Raw genomic sequence first — 19,267 nt, forward strand, 5'->3', positions numbered from 1 at the left:
TTAGCTCTCTCTAGCATCTTTTGCCAACAACGTGTGGGTGGCAGAGATTTGATATATGATTAAGGTAAGACTCGGGGCTGTGTTTGATGTTATTAGCTTCCAGCTTAAAAGAACAGACTTTGGGGACGATCTGGATTTAAATCCAAGTTCATCCACTTACTGGCCATGTGATCTTAAAAAAGTTGCTTAACCTCTTGGGCCCTTTCATTTGTAAATTCCAAATAATAAATCCTATGAGCATTCACAGAGCAGTTATGAAAATAAAAGGAAATGATACACATGGAACCACTATGCTAGGAAAGCACTAGTCATGTGTAGGCAGACTTGCTAAAAAACCAGACATGATGAAATGATTTCAGATGCTTAAAGAAATCATCTTTTCCTATTTTATTTATAAACTTAGCACAAACATATTATTAATAACAAATTTTCAACTGTAGTTCTTTAAAAAAAATCATGTGCTTATTCTTCTACTAAGACAGATAAAAATTCTTTTTTCTTTTTTTTTTACCTGGCAATTATTCAGCTCTTGAATAACTTCTTTATTTTCTTTACTGATGTCACATACACAAATGAATTCTGCTTCTCTGTGGCCTTTAAAAAACTTCTCCCGGATTCTCTGTACAACTGCAGTAGCTGAGCGGCCAGAAGGGACTGAGCAGTTTTCAATATCCCAAAAAACCCCAATGGGGGGTAAGTTCTCTAGCATCTGTCCAGCCAGCGTAACTTCTGGTGACCCTTGAAAAATGTGAACACCTTTGATTACACACAGCAAAAAATAGGTTAAGATATTAAAGATAACAGGTAGCTATCCCAGGGGCAGGAAAATGAAATTACAGATTGATGTTAAATTTAAGGATGCTGACCTCACTGGCTGGCCCAGTAAGACAGACAACCCCAAGTTGCCAAAGGATCTCTAAGCGTTAATTCCTTTTTCAGGAGAGAACAAATCCAAAAGTCAATTTACTTTAGGCGCACCATCAATCTATCACAAAGCGTGAGCCACCCTCACACTGACCAGGTATGCTCCTCAACACTAATACACAGGTGACTGGACACTGCCCTCTGGGGCCTGTCGTCACGCTGGGCCCACACCTCACTCAATGTGGGAGAACAATGAAAACGAATGGTGAAGGTGTTATAGCCTGTGACTTTTAATGACTTTTAACACTGCGGTAACATCTGATCCAACTTTTGAAAAAATATTTTTAAAAGATAAAATATAATAACAGCTACTTTTGGGGGAAATGATCTTAGGTTTTCAAATACTGCTTTTTTTGTCACCCATTTCTAAATACTAATTATGTCTGGGCAACATACAACAAACAAGTGTGATTATGAACCTAAGCTGACACCAAGTCCCTTCCAGCACTCATTTCTCCTCATATACTCCCCATTTTTCTATATACAGTTTCTGATCTCAAATAGCCCCAGCTCAACATAAATGGCAACTGACCTACTGGTCTATAACAGTAAGAAGATTTTTACCAAGAGATGGAGATGGAGACTCACATACACAGGAGTTTCAGAACCCCAAGGAATCTTCTAAAGGCAGTTAAATTCAGTGTTAGTATCAGGTATTGGAAACTTTAAATATGCATTTTATACAACACTGCCATTTACCAAATTTCGAAGCGGCTGTGCCTAGAGTGGTCGCCAGTAACAGCGTGGTCTCCTTCCCTGCTCCTTTGGTTCCACAGCCATTACACAGGGGAACAGTAACAGGCGCAGTCTGAGTATTGGGAGGTGGTATATTTGGCCAGACTTTAGCAGCATCAATTATACTATTTCTTGCCGGCTGTTTTCAAATTTTTTAAAAAGAGGAGGAGGTTTCAGATACATTATTTCAGAACTTAAAAGAGTTACACATAACAACTGAAAATACGTTCTAAGTGTTTCTCCTTTCCACCTGCTAACCTCTGATAAAATAGATTTTCAAATCACCTTTCCCAGAACTACCAAAGCATAAACTCACTTCAAAGTGGCCTGAAATGATCAGGGAAGATATTCACACAATTAGACCTTTACATTCTGGGGTATGTGTCTGTTACAGTAGAAACCCTCAGACATACTTCACAAAAAAGGAAGTTAAAGTCTTTACTTGAGCCCCAAGTGTGACGGAGGCCAAATTTCAAGCTCCCCCAATTACTACAAAAGGACAACAGGCAGCCATCTGTATTACAGGGACGAGTCCATGTATCAGGTGAGCACTAGTTTTAAGAAATTGCAGTTGTGCCCCAGCCTTTAAAAACAAGAGAGTGCGAGTCTTTGCCAAGCTAGGCTCCCATGTAGGAAACAGATTTATTATAGGAGACTCTAAAAGCATGAACTGAATAACTACACTAGACTTTTCTGAACAGTCCCTCCCACTGTACCCTTTGCTTTCTTTCTGAACCACAAGAAGTTATGCTGATGGGGAGAAAGCCACATCATGAAAGAGTCTTCAACCCCACGCACAAAACCAAGATTGTTTTTTGTTTTTTTTTTTTCAAGATTTTTTTTTTTTAAAGATGAAGTCATTTTATTTTTAAAAAGTCATTCCTCAAACCTTAGCTGCACCCAACATAACAAATAAAAAGATACAAACCTTGTTGAGACAGTCTTCGCAGTAAAGTGAGCCCTTTAAACAAACTGGAGGTACCACATTTAGGTGCAAAGAGTTGGTGCATAAGTGAGGCGTGAGCTCCGACTGTGAAATGTGTTCTTCCAAGTGCCCGGGAGCCCCACTTGTGAAATCAGAACAGGGGAAATAGCCCGCAGAGGAAGAACAGCCCTGGAGAGCTGGAAACTGATGCAGCTTGTGCGCGTTACCATGGCACGACTGGAAGTGCAGCTTCCCACAACAGGGCAGGTGCTTGCAGGAGGAGAGGTTACTTTCTAGACACATGCTGGGAAAGTCGCTTGCAACGCCGGCCAAGGTGTTCCTAGCTGAGGCGTTCTGCAGTGGAGGTGCAGACTGGAAAGCAAGCCCTGACCCTACCTGACACGTGATCGTCCTGGTGCTCTGCGAGTCTAACAGGGCGCCCGGGGGAACCAAGCTACCAGTCCCTCCGCCACTGCCACCACCAAAACGCACTGGCGAAGTGGAAGGGTCATTAGTGCAATGGGCACAGCAGCTTACTTTGGGGACAGTTGAAAGCTGTACTTTAGGTTGCTGAAGAGAGTGGATATCTGGAAGTGGGACTGCTGGGAAAAGTTTAGAGCCAGCATGAAGGGGAGATGGTACATCCTTTAGTTCCACAGCAACTTTCTTGTTCTCCATGTAATCTTTCTGAGGAAAGAAAACCAGAACACAAGTTAATTTTATGAGGCTGGTGACTTGGGGTTACTCACAACTGACTACATTAAAAATGAACACTGCTCAAACCTTATTTACATCACTCGATCATAACCACACAAACAGAATGGCAGCTAAAACCAGGAGCGTTCTTCAATGGGAGGTGAACACTGAAACAGACAACTAAAATTAAGACTGTGTCCCTCCTGAATTTTAAGTGACTGGGGGAGGAGGTCTGTTCACATATTTAACAAGCCTGGTTAACCATCCGTGTCTCACTGGCGTCCCTTTGATAACTTCCCCTTGCCTCTCAGTGTCTTCTGCAGACAAAACAGGTGGTATGAAAAACAACACCGTCACAACAGTATTCACTAAAGACAGCTCATGAGCAAAGCGCTTTAAGGAAAAGACTAAAAATTTAGGGACATCATGACCTAAAGCCATAACACCAACAACTCTTTTGTAGCCAGTGGAAAGAACTCGAGTAATAAGGAAACCACCTGGGAAACAGACATAAGAGAAATATTTCATCATATGTCTCCAACATAGACACTTGGGGCTGGTCCATTTATTAAGATTATAGCATAGCCCTGGTGTTGGAGACCTGGGTTTGAATGTGATACTAAATAGTTTGATGACCTTGGGTAAGTGACTTAACCTCATCTCTCCACGCTTCAATCCTATCATCCTTCAGTTGGGAATACAATGTACCTACTACATTTGTGAGAAGGATAAAATGAAACAGTGCACCTAAAGTGCTCAGCAGAGTACCTGGCCACTGAAAGGCAGTGCAGCGGGGTGGGGCAGGGGGTGTCCAACCAATCAACAGCTTTCATTGGCTGAGTGCAGACACAATTAAGATGAAGAGGACACCCTGATACAGTGACTGAGACATACTCATCCCTTAGAGCACAGAAGGGTCCATCTGGCTGCGATGATTTCACTCCTTCTGCTGATTTTACACTCACCTGGGAGAGTATATTCATATGGGAGAAATTTGGACTTTCAGTTAAGATTTTCCCTAAAAGGGAGATAATAGCGATGGTCTGACCAGTCAAAAAGTAGTGCATTCTACCCTTGTGGGAATTACAATTCAGGCTGGAAATGAACTCATTGGCATGCTGATGGATTTAGATCTGGCTCTCGGGGGCAGGGTTACTGTGAGTCTGTCTTCCTGAATGTCTTCAATTCTGGGTGCCAGTGACAAAATCGATACTCTGCATCTGGAAAGTTGACAGTGCACTTCTGGGTCAAGTGACTCCTTTAGGCCCCAGATCTGCCACCCTGGACCCCTGCCTGAAGCTGCCAGCCCTCCATGCACTGTCCCTGAACTAAAATTCTTCTGAAATAACTCCAGTTACTGATGCCATGCAACAAAGGCAGCTATGTAATGAAAACGTGGAGATGACAGGGAATTGATTATAAATTCATAGTAAAGTCTCATTTAATTCCCAAGTACAAGAGAAAAAAAAAAGGTGATAACATGATCCAGTAAATGAAGTCAGATAAAGTCAACATCATTATGAAAAGACAAAAAAAGGAAGTCCCAGATATACTTAAATATTCAAGAGAAATCCTGAACAGAAAAAGATCATCAACAAGGTCATACAATCTTTCCGTGATTTTAAGACACAAAATTCAGAAGGCTACAGTAAAATAAAATCTATTTTGTACTTTCCTCCCATTTTATTCTAAAATGTGGATTTTTGTCTTTGGAATCTGTGACTTTAATGAGAAACAAATCTTTCCCAAAATTCAACATCACACCTTTCAAGCATCTAATGTTACTCATTAGTACAAGATTTAAAAAACTTGTACCCTCACTGAGTCAGGAATTACAATAATGTGCTATAAGAAGTAATACAAGCAGGACACAAGGGAAAACTCAGCCCAGACTCCAGGGCGAGAGACTGCCCCAGACCAAACAGATTGCTCATCTATTTGCACAAGAAATTTGCTATGTCCTTAGTCTTGCACATAGTTACCGTTTGGGGACTAAGTGGCAACGTTTGCTCAGGACGAGAAAAGCAGTTAGAGAATTTCCAAAGCCATGGCTTAGCATCATTATCTTGTTGAAGCCATCCAATTGTTCTACTGCAGGGGTTCTCAGCTCCGTTTCCTTCCATCATACAGCCATGCGGAGTGGTTCAACATCCTTTCATCTTTCTTTTCTTTCATTCTTCCACCCTGTTAAGAATGAGGTTTCAGCGTTATTCATCTGTCTAAGTACAGATTTTACTACTGAAATATGAGACTACATTTACGGTGCATTGTTTCTTTTCAGTCACTAAGTTGTGTCCCACTTTTGCGAACCCACAGACTGTAGCCCACCAGGCTCCTCTGTTCCTGGGATTTCCTAGGTAAGAATACTGGGGTGGGTTGCCTTTTCCTTCTCCAGGGGATCTTTCTAACCCAGGAATTGAACCTGTGTCTCCTGCATTGCAGGTGGATTCTTTACTACTGAGCCACAAGGGAAGCACATTTATGGGGCACAGGTCATTTCAAACAGGGCTGACGCAACCAAATCTGGGTGCTTTTAGCACTGGGACCAAAGACCGAGTCTTCCATAGGATGTAACAGCCACTCAGTAGTGCTACACTTTCCTGATGGAGATACAAGATTTAGCCACTCATATCCATGATTAGTGATGTGGGAAAGTAAAAATGTAATTGTCTTCCAAGTTAAGAAAAAAAATGATGGTGAAATGGCTCCCAACAAGTCAGACCTTAAGGAACAAAAGTAGAATGGCTATCAAAGGATATTGTAAAAGTCAAAGTGTCAGTCCCTCAGTCCAGTGGGCTCTGTGCAACCCTATGGACTGTAACCTGCCAGACTCCTCAGTCCATGGGATTTTCCAGGCCAGAATGCTGGAGTGGACTGCCATACACTTCTCCAGGGGATCTTCCCGACAAGGGATCGAAGCCGGGTTTCCTACATTGGCAGGCAGATGCTTTACCGTCTGAGCCACCAGGAAATCTGGCAACAAAGCGTATTACAGCTTACTAAAACTGGTAAACTTGGTTGACTATTTATACTTGAATTCTAACTATACCAATTTGACTTAAAAAAAGATTTATCATCTTCCATTCCTTATGTTTCCTAGCTCTTCAAACAAAAATGAACTCTCGATGACCCTCTTTCTGGCCATGCATGAGAGAGGTCACAGCATCCTGGACACCTGCACACTCCCTCCTCTTCACTGAGCTGGAGCCAAGGTCCTCCAGCACCGAGTAGACTATATATAGTATTTCTTAAATCTTCTTTACTGTCCCTCCCGAAAGACTCTACTTGGGACAGTAAACAAGTTAACAGGAGAGAGCACGTAATTTGAATAAAAGAACCACTACATGTCCTCATTCTCAATTATGTAAGATTGTGAAACTGATTTCAGAGCAACTTATCTCACTGTGTCTTTGATATTGAGTATGGACGGTCCAAATTAAGTGACCTCTGTGGACTCTGAATTTGATTCGGCTACAGAACAAATCGAACCAACTTCTTAGTTTGCTTATTATGAAAGTAGAATCTGCTATGCCACCAAAAATCCAGCAGACACATCTCAAGTCCCAGATGTGCTCTATCTACTCCACAGCAACACCCTACAAATCTTGAAACAGTACAATAAAAGCAGATGCAATCAATATCAGCCATTGGGCATGGAGGCAGCCTGCCAGTGATAAGGACGACTGAACCTCATCTCCAAGCCCTCGTCACCAAACCCCAACCACCACCTCCTCTTACCGACAATGGCCATTTTGAGGTCATTATCTTTCAGAAATTTCTGGGCATATAGAAAAGAATTTCCTTTAGCTCTTTCTCTGACAAGATTTTCTTATCAAGAGATTTAAACATCTACATAGTACGGTGAGAGGAGAGAAGTCACTTCCGTGGTCATTATGAGCACTATGTCCATATTAGCACTATGTTTAAGCTATAGGAAAACCGATCACATAAAGCGGGGGGAGACAAACTATGGCCTAAAATTAATAGCCCAAACCAGCCCACTGCTTGTATTTAAATGGCCTGCGAACTAAGAATATACTTCACATTTTTCAATCCTTGGGGAAAAATCAAGAGAATAATTGTATTTTGTGATGAAGTTATATGAAATTCAGATTTCGGCATCTATGAATAGTTTTTGAGACACAGCCATGTTTATTTAAGTTCTATGGCTGTGTTTGCACTACAACTGTGGAACTGATTCTCTGCAATAGAGACTACACAGCCCACAGAGCCAAAAATATTTACAATTTGGCCCTTATGTGGAAACTACAAAACTTCTCAAGTTTTATTTTCTTCCTCTGTCAAATGTGCCATAATTTCTCCCCTGTCCACCTCACAGCATTACTGTGGAGAAAACAAAACCAGATAAAGGACCCCACCATGTTTGTCTTCATTACCAAACGGCCTGTGCCAAGCACAGCCTCCTACATAGTATATACTAAGTAAATATTTGTTGAATGAGGGAATGAATAAAGCAGATATTCATCTACAAAACCCAGAGCTAATCTGGAGACAGAAATGAAGTTACTGCAACAATGGTGATAAACTATGGTACTTGTCCTTTCTATCAAATACAGACCTCATATACCCCAACAATCTCCTCTCTAGAGCCTAAGAATTTGGGATATTCGTGATACACACAACATCGACATGCTCTCTCATGCTTCTTCAAGGCGAATTCTGAGAGGAAGTTAACTAAAGCATTTTTCTTTAAGATCATTTATTTCCTCATTCAGCAAACATTTACTTAGTATCTGCTAAGTAGTAGGCTTGTGCTTGGCACAAGGGATACAGTGATGGAAACAAGAAAATGCAATCCATTTATGTCATCTTTTTTCCCCCACAGTAAATGTGTGTGAAAGTCAAGGGAGAAATCGGCCACCTTTTTAATGAGGAGGAAAAAAAGGCTTGCTTCCCTGGTGGCTCAGCGGTAAAGAATCTGCATGCCTATGCAGGAGACACTGGTTCGATACCTGGGTCAGGAAGATCCCCTGAAGAAGCAAACGGCAACCCACTGCCGTGTTACTGCCTGGGAAATACCATGGAGAGAGAAGCCTGGCTACTGTCCATGGGGTCACAAAAGAGTCAGACACAACTTACTGTCTGAACAACAACAGAGAGAGGTTTAATGAAGTTTTGGAATTTGCCCAAGATCACACAATTATTAATAGAAAAGGGACAGAACCAGGCTTATCCACTTCTTCCCACACAACCAAGGTACCAGTACAAGCAAAAGAAAGTAAAATATATTAGTACAAATGTGCACCCAGAAATTTTCCTAAATGCTCCTGGGAATGATAAGTAATTTAGTCACAGCGACTTGGTGGTCAAAGCAACTTCTGTTTCGTCATTTGAGTCAAAGTCTCACTCCTGCCATTATCTCTTAGTCTTCAAGCAACTCAGATAGTGCTTGATAGCAGACTCTGACGTCAGACTGTCCTCATATTAATCCCCAATTCTGTTGCTTCCCATCTGTGCAGATCTGGACAACGCACAACAAGTTCTCTGAATCTCAGGTCCCAGGTGTAAAATAGGCCTAATAACAACAGCACCTTCATAGGATTAAATGACACCAACGAAGCAGAAAACTTAGCAATGGCCTTCTCTTCACACCTGATCTAGTCCTCAACACCCAGTACTACCCCATCCCATGCCTGAGTTTTTCTGTTGCTTTTCACAGCTCTTCTTTCTAAAATTATCTCATTTGCTTGCTTTTATTATGTCTCCCTCACTTAAATATAAACTCCAGGATAGTATTTACTTATGGATCATGGGTTGTTGTTGTTTTTTATTCATTATTGTATTTCCTGCACCTAGGACACTGTCTGGCACACATCAGTAATTCTTAAATGAAGAGTTTAATAAAGGTCCAGGACGATAATTTAGGTCTCAACTTCCCTGTATGCAAAACAGAATATTTATACTCAGATGTTGGAAAGTGCAAAAGATGTAACTGGAAAGCTCTAGGTAGTATCAGAAAGGTGCCACAGAAACTAAAAAGTGTGTCACAGTGCCACAATACAATATGCGGGACTGATTCAACCCTAAGACAACTCAGGGCTCTAGGTCAAGCCAAAGGCTGCACTCTAGGGAGTGTTCATAGACCGAGGAGGGGGCAAAACGTTAGAGGTGGATGCAAAAACACTAGCCCGTCTCTTCCTCTCTTAAACTTCCAACAGTGCACACTCCTCTAGAAAGGTTGCTCTCCACACCTGAAGGGCCCTCAAGAGAGAAATGAGACAAGTGTAGTCAGGGAGCCAAACACCCCCAAAGGGTAACAGCAACGCTGCAATGACAGCCGTGAACTGACCAGAAAGGGAGGCAACCCGAACCTCCGGCGGGGGCCTGACGGGTGGGTCCCATGGCTTCTCCTCAGTCTAGCCAACCTCCCCCACCCCCGCTGGCAATAGGCAGGAGAAGGAGGGGACACACTCCCCCGTTCCAGCCTGGTGCCCAGAGCATGAAGCGCGTCGGGGACAAGTTCCCAGCGTGGCCAGCAAACTCACCTCAGCCGCCGGCCCCACCTCCGCTCACATTCCGGCCCCGCCGCCTTCCCCCCGCCCCCCCAGGCCCTTTGTTTTGATTCCCGACTCCGCAGCTCCCGCCGCCGCCGCCAAGCGCACCCTCCACTTCCGCTTCCGCACCGCACCGCCCCTGTCGCAAAACCGACGCCCTTCTTTCCCCATGGCTCCGCCCCTTCCTCCGCCCCGCCCCCGCCGCCGTGTCCTCGCCGCGCGGGGCGTGCTGGGAACCCCGGGGGGGGCGGGGCCTCGCGGCCCTGCAGCCTCGTCAGGCTCAGTCCCCTCCCGATAAACCTCTAAATAGGGACCTTCCCGGGGGGCTACCTCGGCTTTTTTGGCGAAAACCCCCAATTTATGGAGGCTTTGATCCTGGCTTATCGTTGTGGCGTGGAACGGAACCTCAAAGAAGAGAATTAGGGTGCTTGTGAGGCGGAACCCGGGGAAAAAACCTGCCAACCGGGATTTGATACCATTCAGCTCTTTCGGTCTTTTGAGGGAAGGCGATTTAAGAGGGATTTCGAAGAAAAACCCGATCGCTTGGCATTTTTTCTCTTACTCGCTCTTGTCACGTGATGGTCCTATTAAAAAAAGAAAAACTAAACTAAATGACGCCTGTTTGTTATAGCGTCCTTCATCTAGTGCAACCTAGTGGTGAGCGGAAAAAAATAAAAATAACTGCCAACTGGGTTTCCCGCGAGGTCCTTCGGGCCGGCAGGGCTCCTCGGGAAGTTGTGATACGGCTGGCAAAAATAAAGCCTGTACGAAGACTAGGCTGGATTGTGTCACCAACAATTAAGAGGTCCTCGTGACTTAAGTAAAAAAAAAAAAAAAAAGATTCTTTTAAAGTTCTGGTCCAAAGCTCGTTACAAATGAATACTTTTCCAGGGACCGGTTGGGCGAGCAAAAGACTTATAACTGCAAAAGCCTTGTGAAGCCAGGAACAGTTTATGTTTTAGTGGCTAGATTTGCCGTGTTCGGGGGGTTTTTTTTGGGGGGGGGGCGGCGGTGTTTTGGGTTTTTTTGCTGCACATTCTTTACTTTTATTTGAAATTATAAAAAAAATTTTTACGTAGGCAAAACAGACATTTCTGAAACTGTCAGCTGTTCACTATTTCCTGTTGCAAATTAGGAGAAAAACAAAGCACATATTTAAATCTAGACATAGTTTAGGATGCAGTAGTCGAATGCAGCGTAAAAGTTCATGTCTGAAGTTTGCTAAGAAACAGGTTAACCTTGCAAAAGGATCAGTAGGTTAAAAATGGCCAAAAGAGAACTTTTTTCTCCCTGAAGTATGTAATGTGAGGCAACCTCATTAGGCAATCCACATTAAATAGGGGAGATTTCAGGGGAAGCTAATACATCCTTGTAGACTCTTTTTTTTGTAGACAGGCATTGTGGAGGGCAAGATCAAACACGTAGCTGAAGAACCCTTTGTACTGGTAGTCCATTTTCCAGAGGGCGGATGACAAGTTCACACATCATCTGCCTGCTCAGGTATTTATTACTGCTGAGTAAATCTTCATTGTGTCTGTGTGTGGGGAGCATTCTCCAAGTGGGAATTAGGACTGATGAAAAGCAACCCTGTTTCTAGCGTTTTTTTCAGAGTATCAAAAAATTCGCTTCTCAAAGAGGTATTTTTTTCCTTCCTTTCTGTTCTTTCTAGGGAGTATCTCTGAATACAGATAGTATTAACTAAAAATATAAAAGGAAGCCAAATGTGAAATTTTTAATAGCTTTAAAAAAAGGTTTAGCCGTAAAATAAAGAGCAGACACATGTCTGACATTGCCAGAGCTGTGCCTGGTGTTAACAGGTAAATAAAATACAGTAAATAAAAACAAACCAATCATACTAAATGGAAGGCTAATGAAAAGTTTGAATTACAAATAGTTTTTAAAGACATAACTCTTTATTATTTCCTATAGAAAACTAGCCTAAACTACACTCACCCTTGGAAACACAATTATGCATCAACATGTAATTTGATGCTTGTGAAAGGGTGTGTGTTTGTTTTTTTAACATTTTTCTTAAGATATGTTTTCTCGAGCACAGCCTCTGTGAATCTATTTCTTTGATGGGCAAACTCTTTGAACAGAAAGTAAGAGTACCTCTCAGTTACCTGCCCTGTCCATATTATAATCTTCATGTTTATGAAACCAAGACTAAGATTTACTTTTGTGCAACTTCAATGGCTGTTACATTCAATCCAGCTCCTAAATTAATCTAGCTGCCACAAAAGGCGTTTCTCCTCCAGCTACTTCTATGTTATGGTTAGTGTTTTGAAATGATAAATTATGATGGAAGGATTTAAGCAAGAGAAACCCAGCTTTCTGCTCAGTAATGTCTGAATGCTCCAAGGAAAACAAATTGAACAAAGAGAACAAAGTTTTTAAGTATACCAAAATTTCCCTTTCATTTTTTTCAAGGTTTTACCCATTTACCTAAACATATTCCTGAGAGAAGTTTAATGATAATCACTTCAATGTCTTTTTCCTTTTATTTTTAATGGAAAAATGAAGAAAATTGAAAACCAAGTAGTTTAAACGATAATGTCATTTAGTCAGTACTGATAAGCTCATCAACGCGTGTTTCAGTTTATGTTAACTAGTTGGGGGGGTGGTGGGGGTGGTGGTGATTATTCTCTCCCAGAAACCTCACAGAATGGTGAGGTTCTGGAAAGGACAGAGCAAAAGTGACAAGAGGATGCAAATCATTTATTAGCATCTGGGGTCAGGATGGATGTTTCCTAAAAGACATTTTAATACCTTTCTTAACCCTGTTGATGTAGGTGGTAGATCCCTTTTGTGTCTCTGAGCTGCTTTCAGGAACTAGCAAGGAGTCAAAGAAGAATTAGGGTTTTCCCGGTGCCTCAGAGGTAAAAGAATCTGCCTGCAGTGCAGGAAACCCCAAGACACAGGATCCATCCCTGGGTCTGGAAGACCCCTTGGAGAAGGAAAAGGCAACCTATATATACTGGAGATATATATATCTCCAGTATTCTTGCCTGGAGAATCCCATGGACAAAGGAGCTTGGTGGGCTACAGCCCATGGGGTCGCTAAAGAAGTGGAAATGACTGAGTGACTTAACAACAACAAAGAGGAATTCAAGGCCATTCTTAACCATGGCAGGGATACAGGAGGGATTCCATGTCTGGTTGGAGGCCTCAAAGTAGCCAAGATCTCTCTGCCTCCAGTATCGTGACAAAGAACACTGGTTAGGAGTCAAACATACCCAGCTTTACAGCCTGATTTGTTATTGACTATTTGTTATTGTTGAGACCTTGGACAATGCATTTAAACTTCCTACACCTTTGCTTTCTCACCTTTAAAATGAAGACAATATAGGTTCTTTCCTGTGGTTCTCATCATCTGGGTCTCAGCTCCATTGTAACCTGGTATAGTGGCCTTCCCTGGCATTCTATCTGAAGGAACCTCTCCCAGCCCCTTTCTATTACATGACCTTGCTTTAGTCATAGCACTAATTTTTTTTTTTTTCATAGCACTAATTAGCATCTGAAATTATTTCACATTTTCTGTTTGCTGATTTAGTGTCCCTTCTTAATACTACAAGCCCTTTGAAAACAGGTGTCTTGTCTGACACTTACTGTGCTATAAGTGAGTGCTCAGTAAAAATTTATAAACCTACTTGGTGAACAAGTAGGACTGCTGTGAAACCCATATCAAGAAATTAGTATTATGCCTGACACAGACGGTGGTGGTTTAGTCACAAAGTGGTGTCTGTCGCTTGCCACCCCATGGACTGTAGCCCATCAGGCTTCTCTGCCCATTGGATTTCCCAGGCAAGAGTACTGGAGCAGGTTGCCATTTCCTTCTCCAAGGGATCTTCCCCACCCAGGAATCCAACCTGGGTGTCCTGCATTGCAGACAGATTCTTTACTGAGCTACCAGGGACCAGTAAAAACAATCATGATCACTACCTACATTTTTTGTTGTTCAGTTGCTCAGTTGTGTCTGACTATTTGCCACCCTGTGTACTGCAGAATGCCAGACTTCCCTGTCCTTCACTATCTCCCAGAGTTTGCTCAACCTCATGTCCATCGAGTTGATAGTGCTATCCAACCATCTCATCCTCTGTTGCCCCCTTCTACTCCTGCATAGATTATACTTAACTATGCGCTGAGGCAGTCCTAAACGTTTTACAAATGCTAAGTGAACTCATTTCATCTCTGCATAATCCTAGGGGTAGAATCCTATCACGAATTCCATTTTATAGATGAGGAAAGTAAATTACAGAGTTAACTTGCCCTAACCAAATCAGTCAATCCTAAAGGAAATCAGTTCTGAAGATTCACTGGAAGGACTGATGCTGAAGCTTCAATACTTTGGCCACCTGATGTGAAGAATTGACTCATTGGAAAAGACCCTGATGCTGGAAAAGACCGAAGGCAGGAGGAGAAGGGGACGACAGAGGATGAGATGGTTGGATGGCATCACCCACTAAATGGACACGAGTTTGAGTAAATAAACTCCGGAGTTGGTGATGGACGGGAGGCCTGGCGTGTTGTAGTCCATGGGGTCGCAAAGAATCCATCATGACTGAGCGACCGAACTGACTGAACTTGCTCAAGATCATACAGCTACTAAGGGGCAGAGCTAGGATTCAAGGCCAGGCCCCAAAACAAACTCCTATAAAGGAGCTTTGCTGCCTTTGAAGAAGATAATGATGTCGAAACTTTTATATTGGTTGTAAAGTTCTGGGAAGGACCTGGGACATTGCTTACTCTAAGCGGACGTAGATCTTTGTTCTTCTATCTGCTTTCGGGGAAATCCAAGAACAGAAAAATGCAATCGGGGTCAAGGGCAGCGAGTCATATTTTCTTGAAATGGCCCTCAAGTCCAAGCCCGTTCCCCCGGAGTCTAGGGAGCAGCCCGCAGCCTCCAAGCCCGGCCAGAACCCTGCCCAGCAGCCGGAGCCTCCCAGAACCCCTCCCGCCAGCCCGCCTCGGGCCGCCGCGTGGCCGCGCCGCGCCCGGGACCTGGGGAAAAAAGTTTCCAAAAGGCGCTGCTCGGCGCTGATTGGCCGCGGCGGACGCGGTCCCGGGGCGCGGCAGCCAATGGATGACGCCGGCCGCGGACGCGGGGGCGGGGGCGGCGGCCAGAGGCCGGGGGCTGCACCGCCTCTCGCTGCCGCCGCCGCCGCCGCCGCCGCTGGTCCGCAGAGCCGGAGCCGGTAAGTGCGGAGCTGCGGCCCCTGGGGTAGGGGTTGCTCGGAGGCTGCCGCCGCCGCCGCCGTCCTCATCATCGCCACGGCCGCGGGGAAACTCTTCTCCCCGCCCGGCGCCCGCCGCTCTCTCGGGACCCCCGGCCGCCGCCGTGCAGGGAACTTGGCGCGCCCCTCACTTGGACGTCTCTTCCCGGGCGCTGGGCTCGAAAAATCGCGCTTCTCCGGAGCCTCCCTTCCTAACTTTGTGCCTTCCCACCCTTATGTCCTGCGCGCCCGTCTCCTCACCCTTTCGCCAACTTTCTTTCTCTTTCTGCGCTCTCCTCCCTGCTTGATTTCCTCGGCCCTTCTGCCCTGCTCGTCCCTGGTCCCCGGAGCCCGGTTGCTCTGCCCTGTTCCTTTCCACCACCCCACCCCCGGCACCCCGACATCCTTCCTAGAGTCCCCTGGTCTCCCTTCTCGTTCAGTTTTCTGCCCCGCAGCCCTCGCCCTTTCCTCCTGCTGCCCCCACCTCCTTCTCCGTCCTTGTAGCCCCCCGCCGCCCCCATTCTCGCCCACGTCCCCACCCCGCTGCCCCCCTCGGCGGAGGCCTTTTTCCAAAAACCTCCCCCCTCCTTGGCACTCCCCTCCCTTTGGGAACGTGTTTGGAACGGTCTTGTTCCCTCCGCCTTTCTCAGATCTCTGCTGCAGGACGGTTCAGATTTCGTCTAACAGCACTTTGGGGAAAGATCGGATAAAGGATGAAAACGCTTCTTTAAGAGCTTGAATGCGGTGGCTGGGCTTACCTGCCTCTCTAAGGTCATAGGAAACCCCTTTGGACACTGCTTTTTTGGGGGGTACCTAAGGTTATCTTCTCCAGTCCTCTCAAGTTCACTGTCTCCTGAGGGCTTGACCTTCCCTGATTTCTTGGTCCAGGGTTTGTACCTGATTGTGCCTTTCTCTGCCTTTAGGTCCCTTTAAATTCCTTTCTAAAGAAATGGCCTATGCAGCCTGTGCTGGACAGAAATTTCTGATTTTCTCTGTGAGTTTTGTTGATGTATTCTAGGAAAGGATGGCATTGTAGGATGTGTGTGTGTGTGTGTGTGTGTGGCATTGTAGGGATGTGTGTGTGTGTGTGTGTGGCATTGTAGGGTGTGTGTGTGTGTGTGTGTGTGTGGCATTGTAGGGGTGTGTGTGTGTGTGTGTGTGGGTGTGTGTGTGTGAGTTGCTTGTGCATGCTGCGAGCTAAGTCGCTTCAGTTGTGTCCACATCTTTGCGACCCGATGGACTGTAACCCACCAGGTTCCTCTGTCCATGGGATTCTCCAGGCAAGAATACTGAAATGGGTTGCCGTTTCCTTCTCCAGGGGATCTTCCAAACCCAGGAATCCAACCCGAATCTCCCAAATTGCAGGCGGATTCTTTACCATCTGAGCCACTGGGGAAGCATAGGATGTGGGTAGGGTCCTTTGAAGGGTAATTGGAGTCCGGCGACTCTCAGAGCCACTTGTAATCTAATCTCTGACCCCTCCTGCGCGCGCCCCCCCCCCCCTGCCCCCCTACAACCGCCACCATGGGTATCTCACCACTTCTGAAACTTAAATCTTTCTTCTTGATGTGTCTTTTGTGTCAGATTAGATGCAGATGATCCATGCTCCTACAGTGTCAGAGGCCTCTGGCTGGTGTCTTTTATCCCATTTTGGATAATAGTTTCTTAACTTCGCTTATTCTGTTAGGATGTTATTTTTGTTTCTGGAATGTGTTCTTTTGCTTTAGAACCTGTGAGGCCAGAGAGATTGCACTCCTTTTGCTCATAAGATAATTCCCTAACAGGACCGTGCTGGTAGACAGAAAGTTTTGTCTGCGGCTTGTACAATGTTTGCACCTAGTCCTGCTCTAGGTGCTTTGGGTCTGAAGCTCAGCAGTACTTAGTAGGTGTTGGGAAATGTTTGGAAAGGAAGAGACTATACACCACTGTAGGAAAAGCTCCCTCCCTGGCATCTTGGTTCAGTAGCATAAAATTCTCCTTGGACAGTAGCTTTCTGGTTTTTTTGTTGTTGTTCACTTTTAAGCTCCTTAAGATTTCAAAAGCAATATGTGCTTATTGTAAAAAACATTTATTGTAGTAGGTGTCAGGAACAAGTTCTCATCTTAGTGTCTGCCTTAATCCCATTCTGATACCTCCTTCCAGACCCTTTTCTGTTTGTGTACACAGCGGAAGGTACATTTGCAAACAAAAATGGCACCTTTTTTTTTCTTCTTTTTTTTACACTTTAAACTTTTTATTTTGTATTGAGGTAGAGCCAGTTAACAGCATTGTGGTAGTCTCAGCTGAACAGCGAAGGGATTCAGCCATACATGTCCATGTATCCGTTCTCCCCAAACCCTGCTCCTATCCAGGCTGCCACATAATATTGAGCAGAGTTCCATGTGCTATACACTAGAAAAATGGCACTTTCTTAACATAAACTTTCTTCCATATCATTACTTTTAATTCTTCTTCACTGCACAGTTTTCCGATCAGTCTTCAGTTTCTCCAGCTCCCCCTCATCATTACCCTCAGTGATGGTGTACACCCTTGAGCATATGTCCTTGCATGCCTGCTGAGGTTTTTTTGTGGGTAGATCATTTCAGACTTTGAAAGCACCGAGACAGAAGTCAGACTTGCTGACTCTTGACTGATTTTGCCCCAGTGATGTCACTTGTGCAAAATGTAAAGCCTGCGTCATAAAGTGGAAGCTGTGGGAGCCTGTGCTGGCCTTTGGCAGCCTCTTTCTCCTCCTCGCCCATGTGTTTTGATTGGGAAGGAGTGTGGTTGGGGTGGAGAAGTTAATCCCTGATGGTTTGTAGGTGTGGATTGCTCCTGACCAGCTGTGCTGGCTCTCTTCAGTCAGAAGAGAGCTGAGAAAGACTGCTTTGTCTTTTCTAGAGTTTTGAAATCAAAGGTGTGTGTCTCAAGTGTGTTTTCAGACTTCCCTAATAAGTTTAATCATGGAAAACATGCCAAAAAAAAAAGCTTGCTGAAATGCTTTTGTAAGAGTAATAGATCTAAGTTATCCATAACAGAAAATAAATACCTCTGGGACCACTAGATCCCAGTTTGTGCTTGCATGCTGTAGCACACACATTTGAGGTGCCCAGCGGTTTGCCCACAGAGCTGCTGGGACAGGATGCTGCAGGATGGTGTACTGAGAATGTAAGTTAGCAAGCCAGATCCCTTGACACAGATGCAATAAACGCATGCAGTATCCAGTTTGAAGATAGTGGGTACAAAGTTGTGTATGCTATGACTACTCACTGACACCTGCTTGTCACAGTGCTTTTTGAAAGACCACATAGCCCCAAAACTGAATCTGACTTCTGTGCAGTCTGTCGGCAACCCCAAGGAGACCTTGAATTTGAATTCAAAGTCTCCCCCGCACTTGGGTCTCGTTTGCCTGTGTCACTCCTTTGCATCTATGGAGATGGCCAAGACATGTAACATTTCTGCTCCAGCTTCCCAAGAAGCCCAGTGATTGCCTTACCAATCCCTGGGTCGGGAAGAGCCCCTGGAGGAGGGCATGGCAACCCACTCCAGTATTCTTGCCTGGAGAATCCCCATGGACAGAGGAGTCTGGTGGGCTACAGTCCATAGGATCAGAAAGAGTTAGACACAATTGAAGTGACTTAGCACGTGCACGCGCACACACACACACACTGTCTCTCTCCAGCATCTTAGAGGTAAACAGAAAGGGTCAAGTTGTTTGGAAATGACATATTAAATGCCTAGCACCCCACAAACAGAAGATGATGGTAAACTTGAGTAAATAATGCAGGAAAGGGGAACCTTTGCCAGTCATCTTGCCTGCTGTCTGGCAGACAAGACTGCGTGGTTAGAACTTCTCTGAGATATTTTCAAGTGGAAAAAAAGAACGGTTTAGATTTTTAAGTGTGGTGTTTCATAAGAAAGTGAAGTTGAGCTGTTATTTCTTTCCTCTTAGCCTTGAGCATCATCTTCTTCTTCCCTAAGGGGTGTTTTTAAAATGCAGGGTTTGTAATTAGAGCCACAGTGGAAACGCCTCCTAAAACATCTCAAGTTCATTTCTTTACTGAGGCTTAACTTCTAAGCCTTGCTGGCCATGATCACAGTGCCCTTTTCTAAAACTCATCCGTGGTAAGACTGCAGGATGGTTATTAAAACTCCAGTAACTGTACTGAATATTCCTTGTCATGTAAACCTGGGAAGTGGGTAGTTTCCAACATTTTCCAACAGTTTCCCTGTCCTTCAGCCCCTTCCCATCAATGAGATGCCACTTGGGTGCTAAGCAA

The 19,267-nt window shown here is 44.5% G+C and overlaps 2 protein-coding genes across 5 annotated transcripts in view; one reads left to right on the forward strand and one right to left on the reverse strand.

The window, feature by feature from the left end:
* Positions 1-9,903, reverse strand: part of MARF1 (meiosis regulator and mRNA stability factor 1) — a 39,116-nt gene extending 29,213 nt beyond the window's left edge. For 2 of the 3 annotated variants that reach the window (XM_061152893.1, XM_061152892.1), the window contains exons 1-5: positions 9,787-9,903; positions 5,263-5,464; positions 2,588-3,271; positions 1,624-1,798; positions 512-738 (exon numbers count right to left, since the gene is read on the reverse strand). In XM_061152893.1, the coding sequence (XP_061008876.1) occupies positions 512-738; positions 1,624-1,798; positions 2,588-3,271; positions 5,263-5,406 (1,230 nt within the window). In that variant the 5' untranslated portion in view covers positions 5,407-5,464; positions 9,787-9,903. The remainder of the gene's footprint in view (positions 1-511; positions 739-1,623; positions 1,799-2,587; positions 3,272-5,262; positions 5,465-9,786) is intronic. The other variant, XM_061152894.1, reaches the window with a different exon arrangement.
* Positions 9,904-14,908: 5,005 nt separating this feature from the next.
* NDE1 (nudE neurodevelopment protein 1) overlaps positions 14,909-19,267 on the forward strand; it is a 34,753-nt gene continuing 30,394 nt past the window's right edge. For both annotated transcript variants that reach the window (XM_061152898.1, XM_061152899.1), the window contains exon 1: positions 14,909-14,990. The gene's annotated coding sequence lies outside the window, so the exon portion shown is untranslated. The remainder of the gene's footprint in view (positions 14,991-19,267) is intronic.

Source organism: Dama dama, chromosome 10 (genome assembly GCF_033118175.1).
Source record: "Dama dama isolate Ldn47 chromosome 10, ASM3311817v1, whole genome shotgun sequence".
NCBI lineage: Eukaryota > Metazoa > Chordata > Mammalia > Artiodactyla > Cervidae > Dama > Dama dama.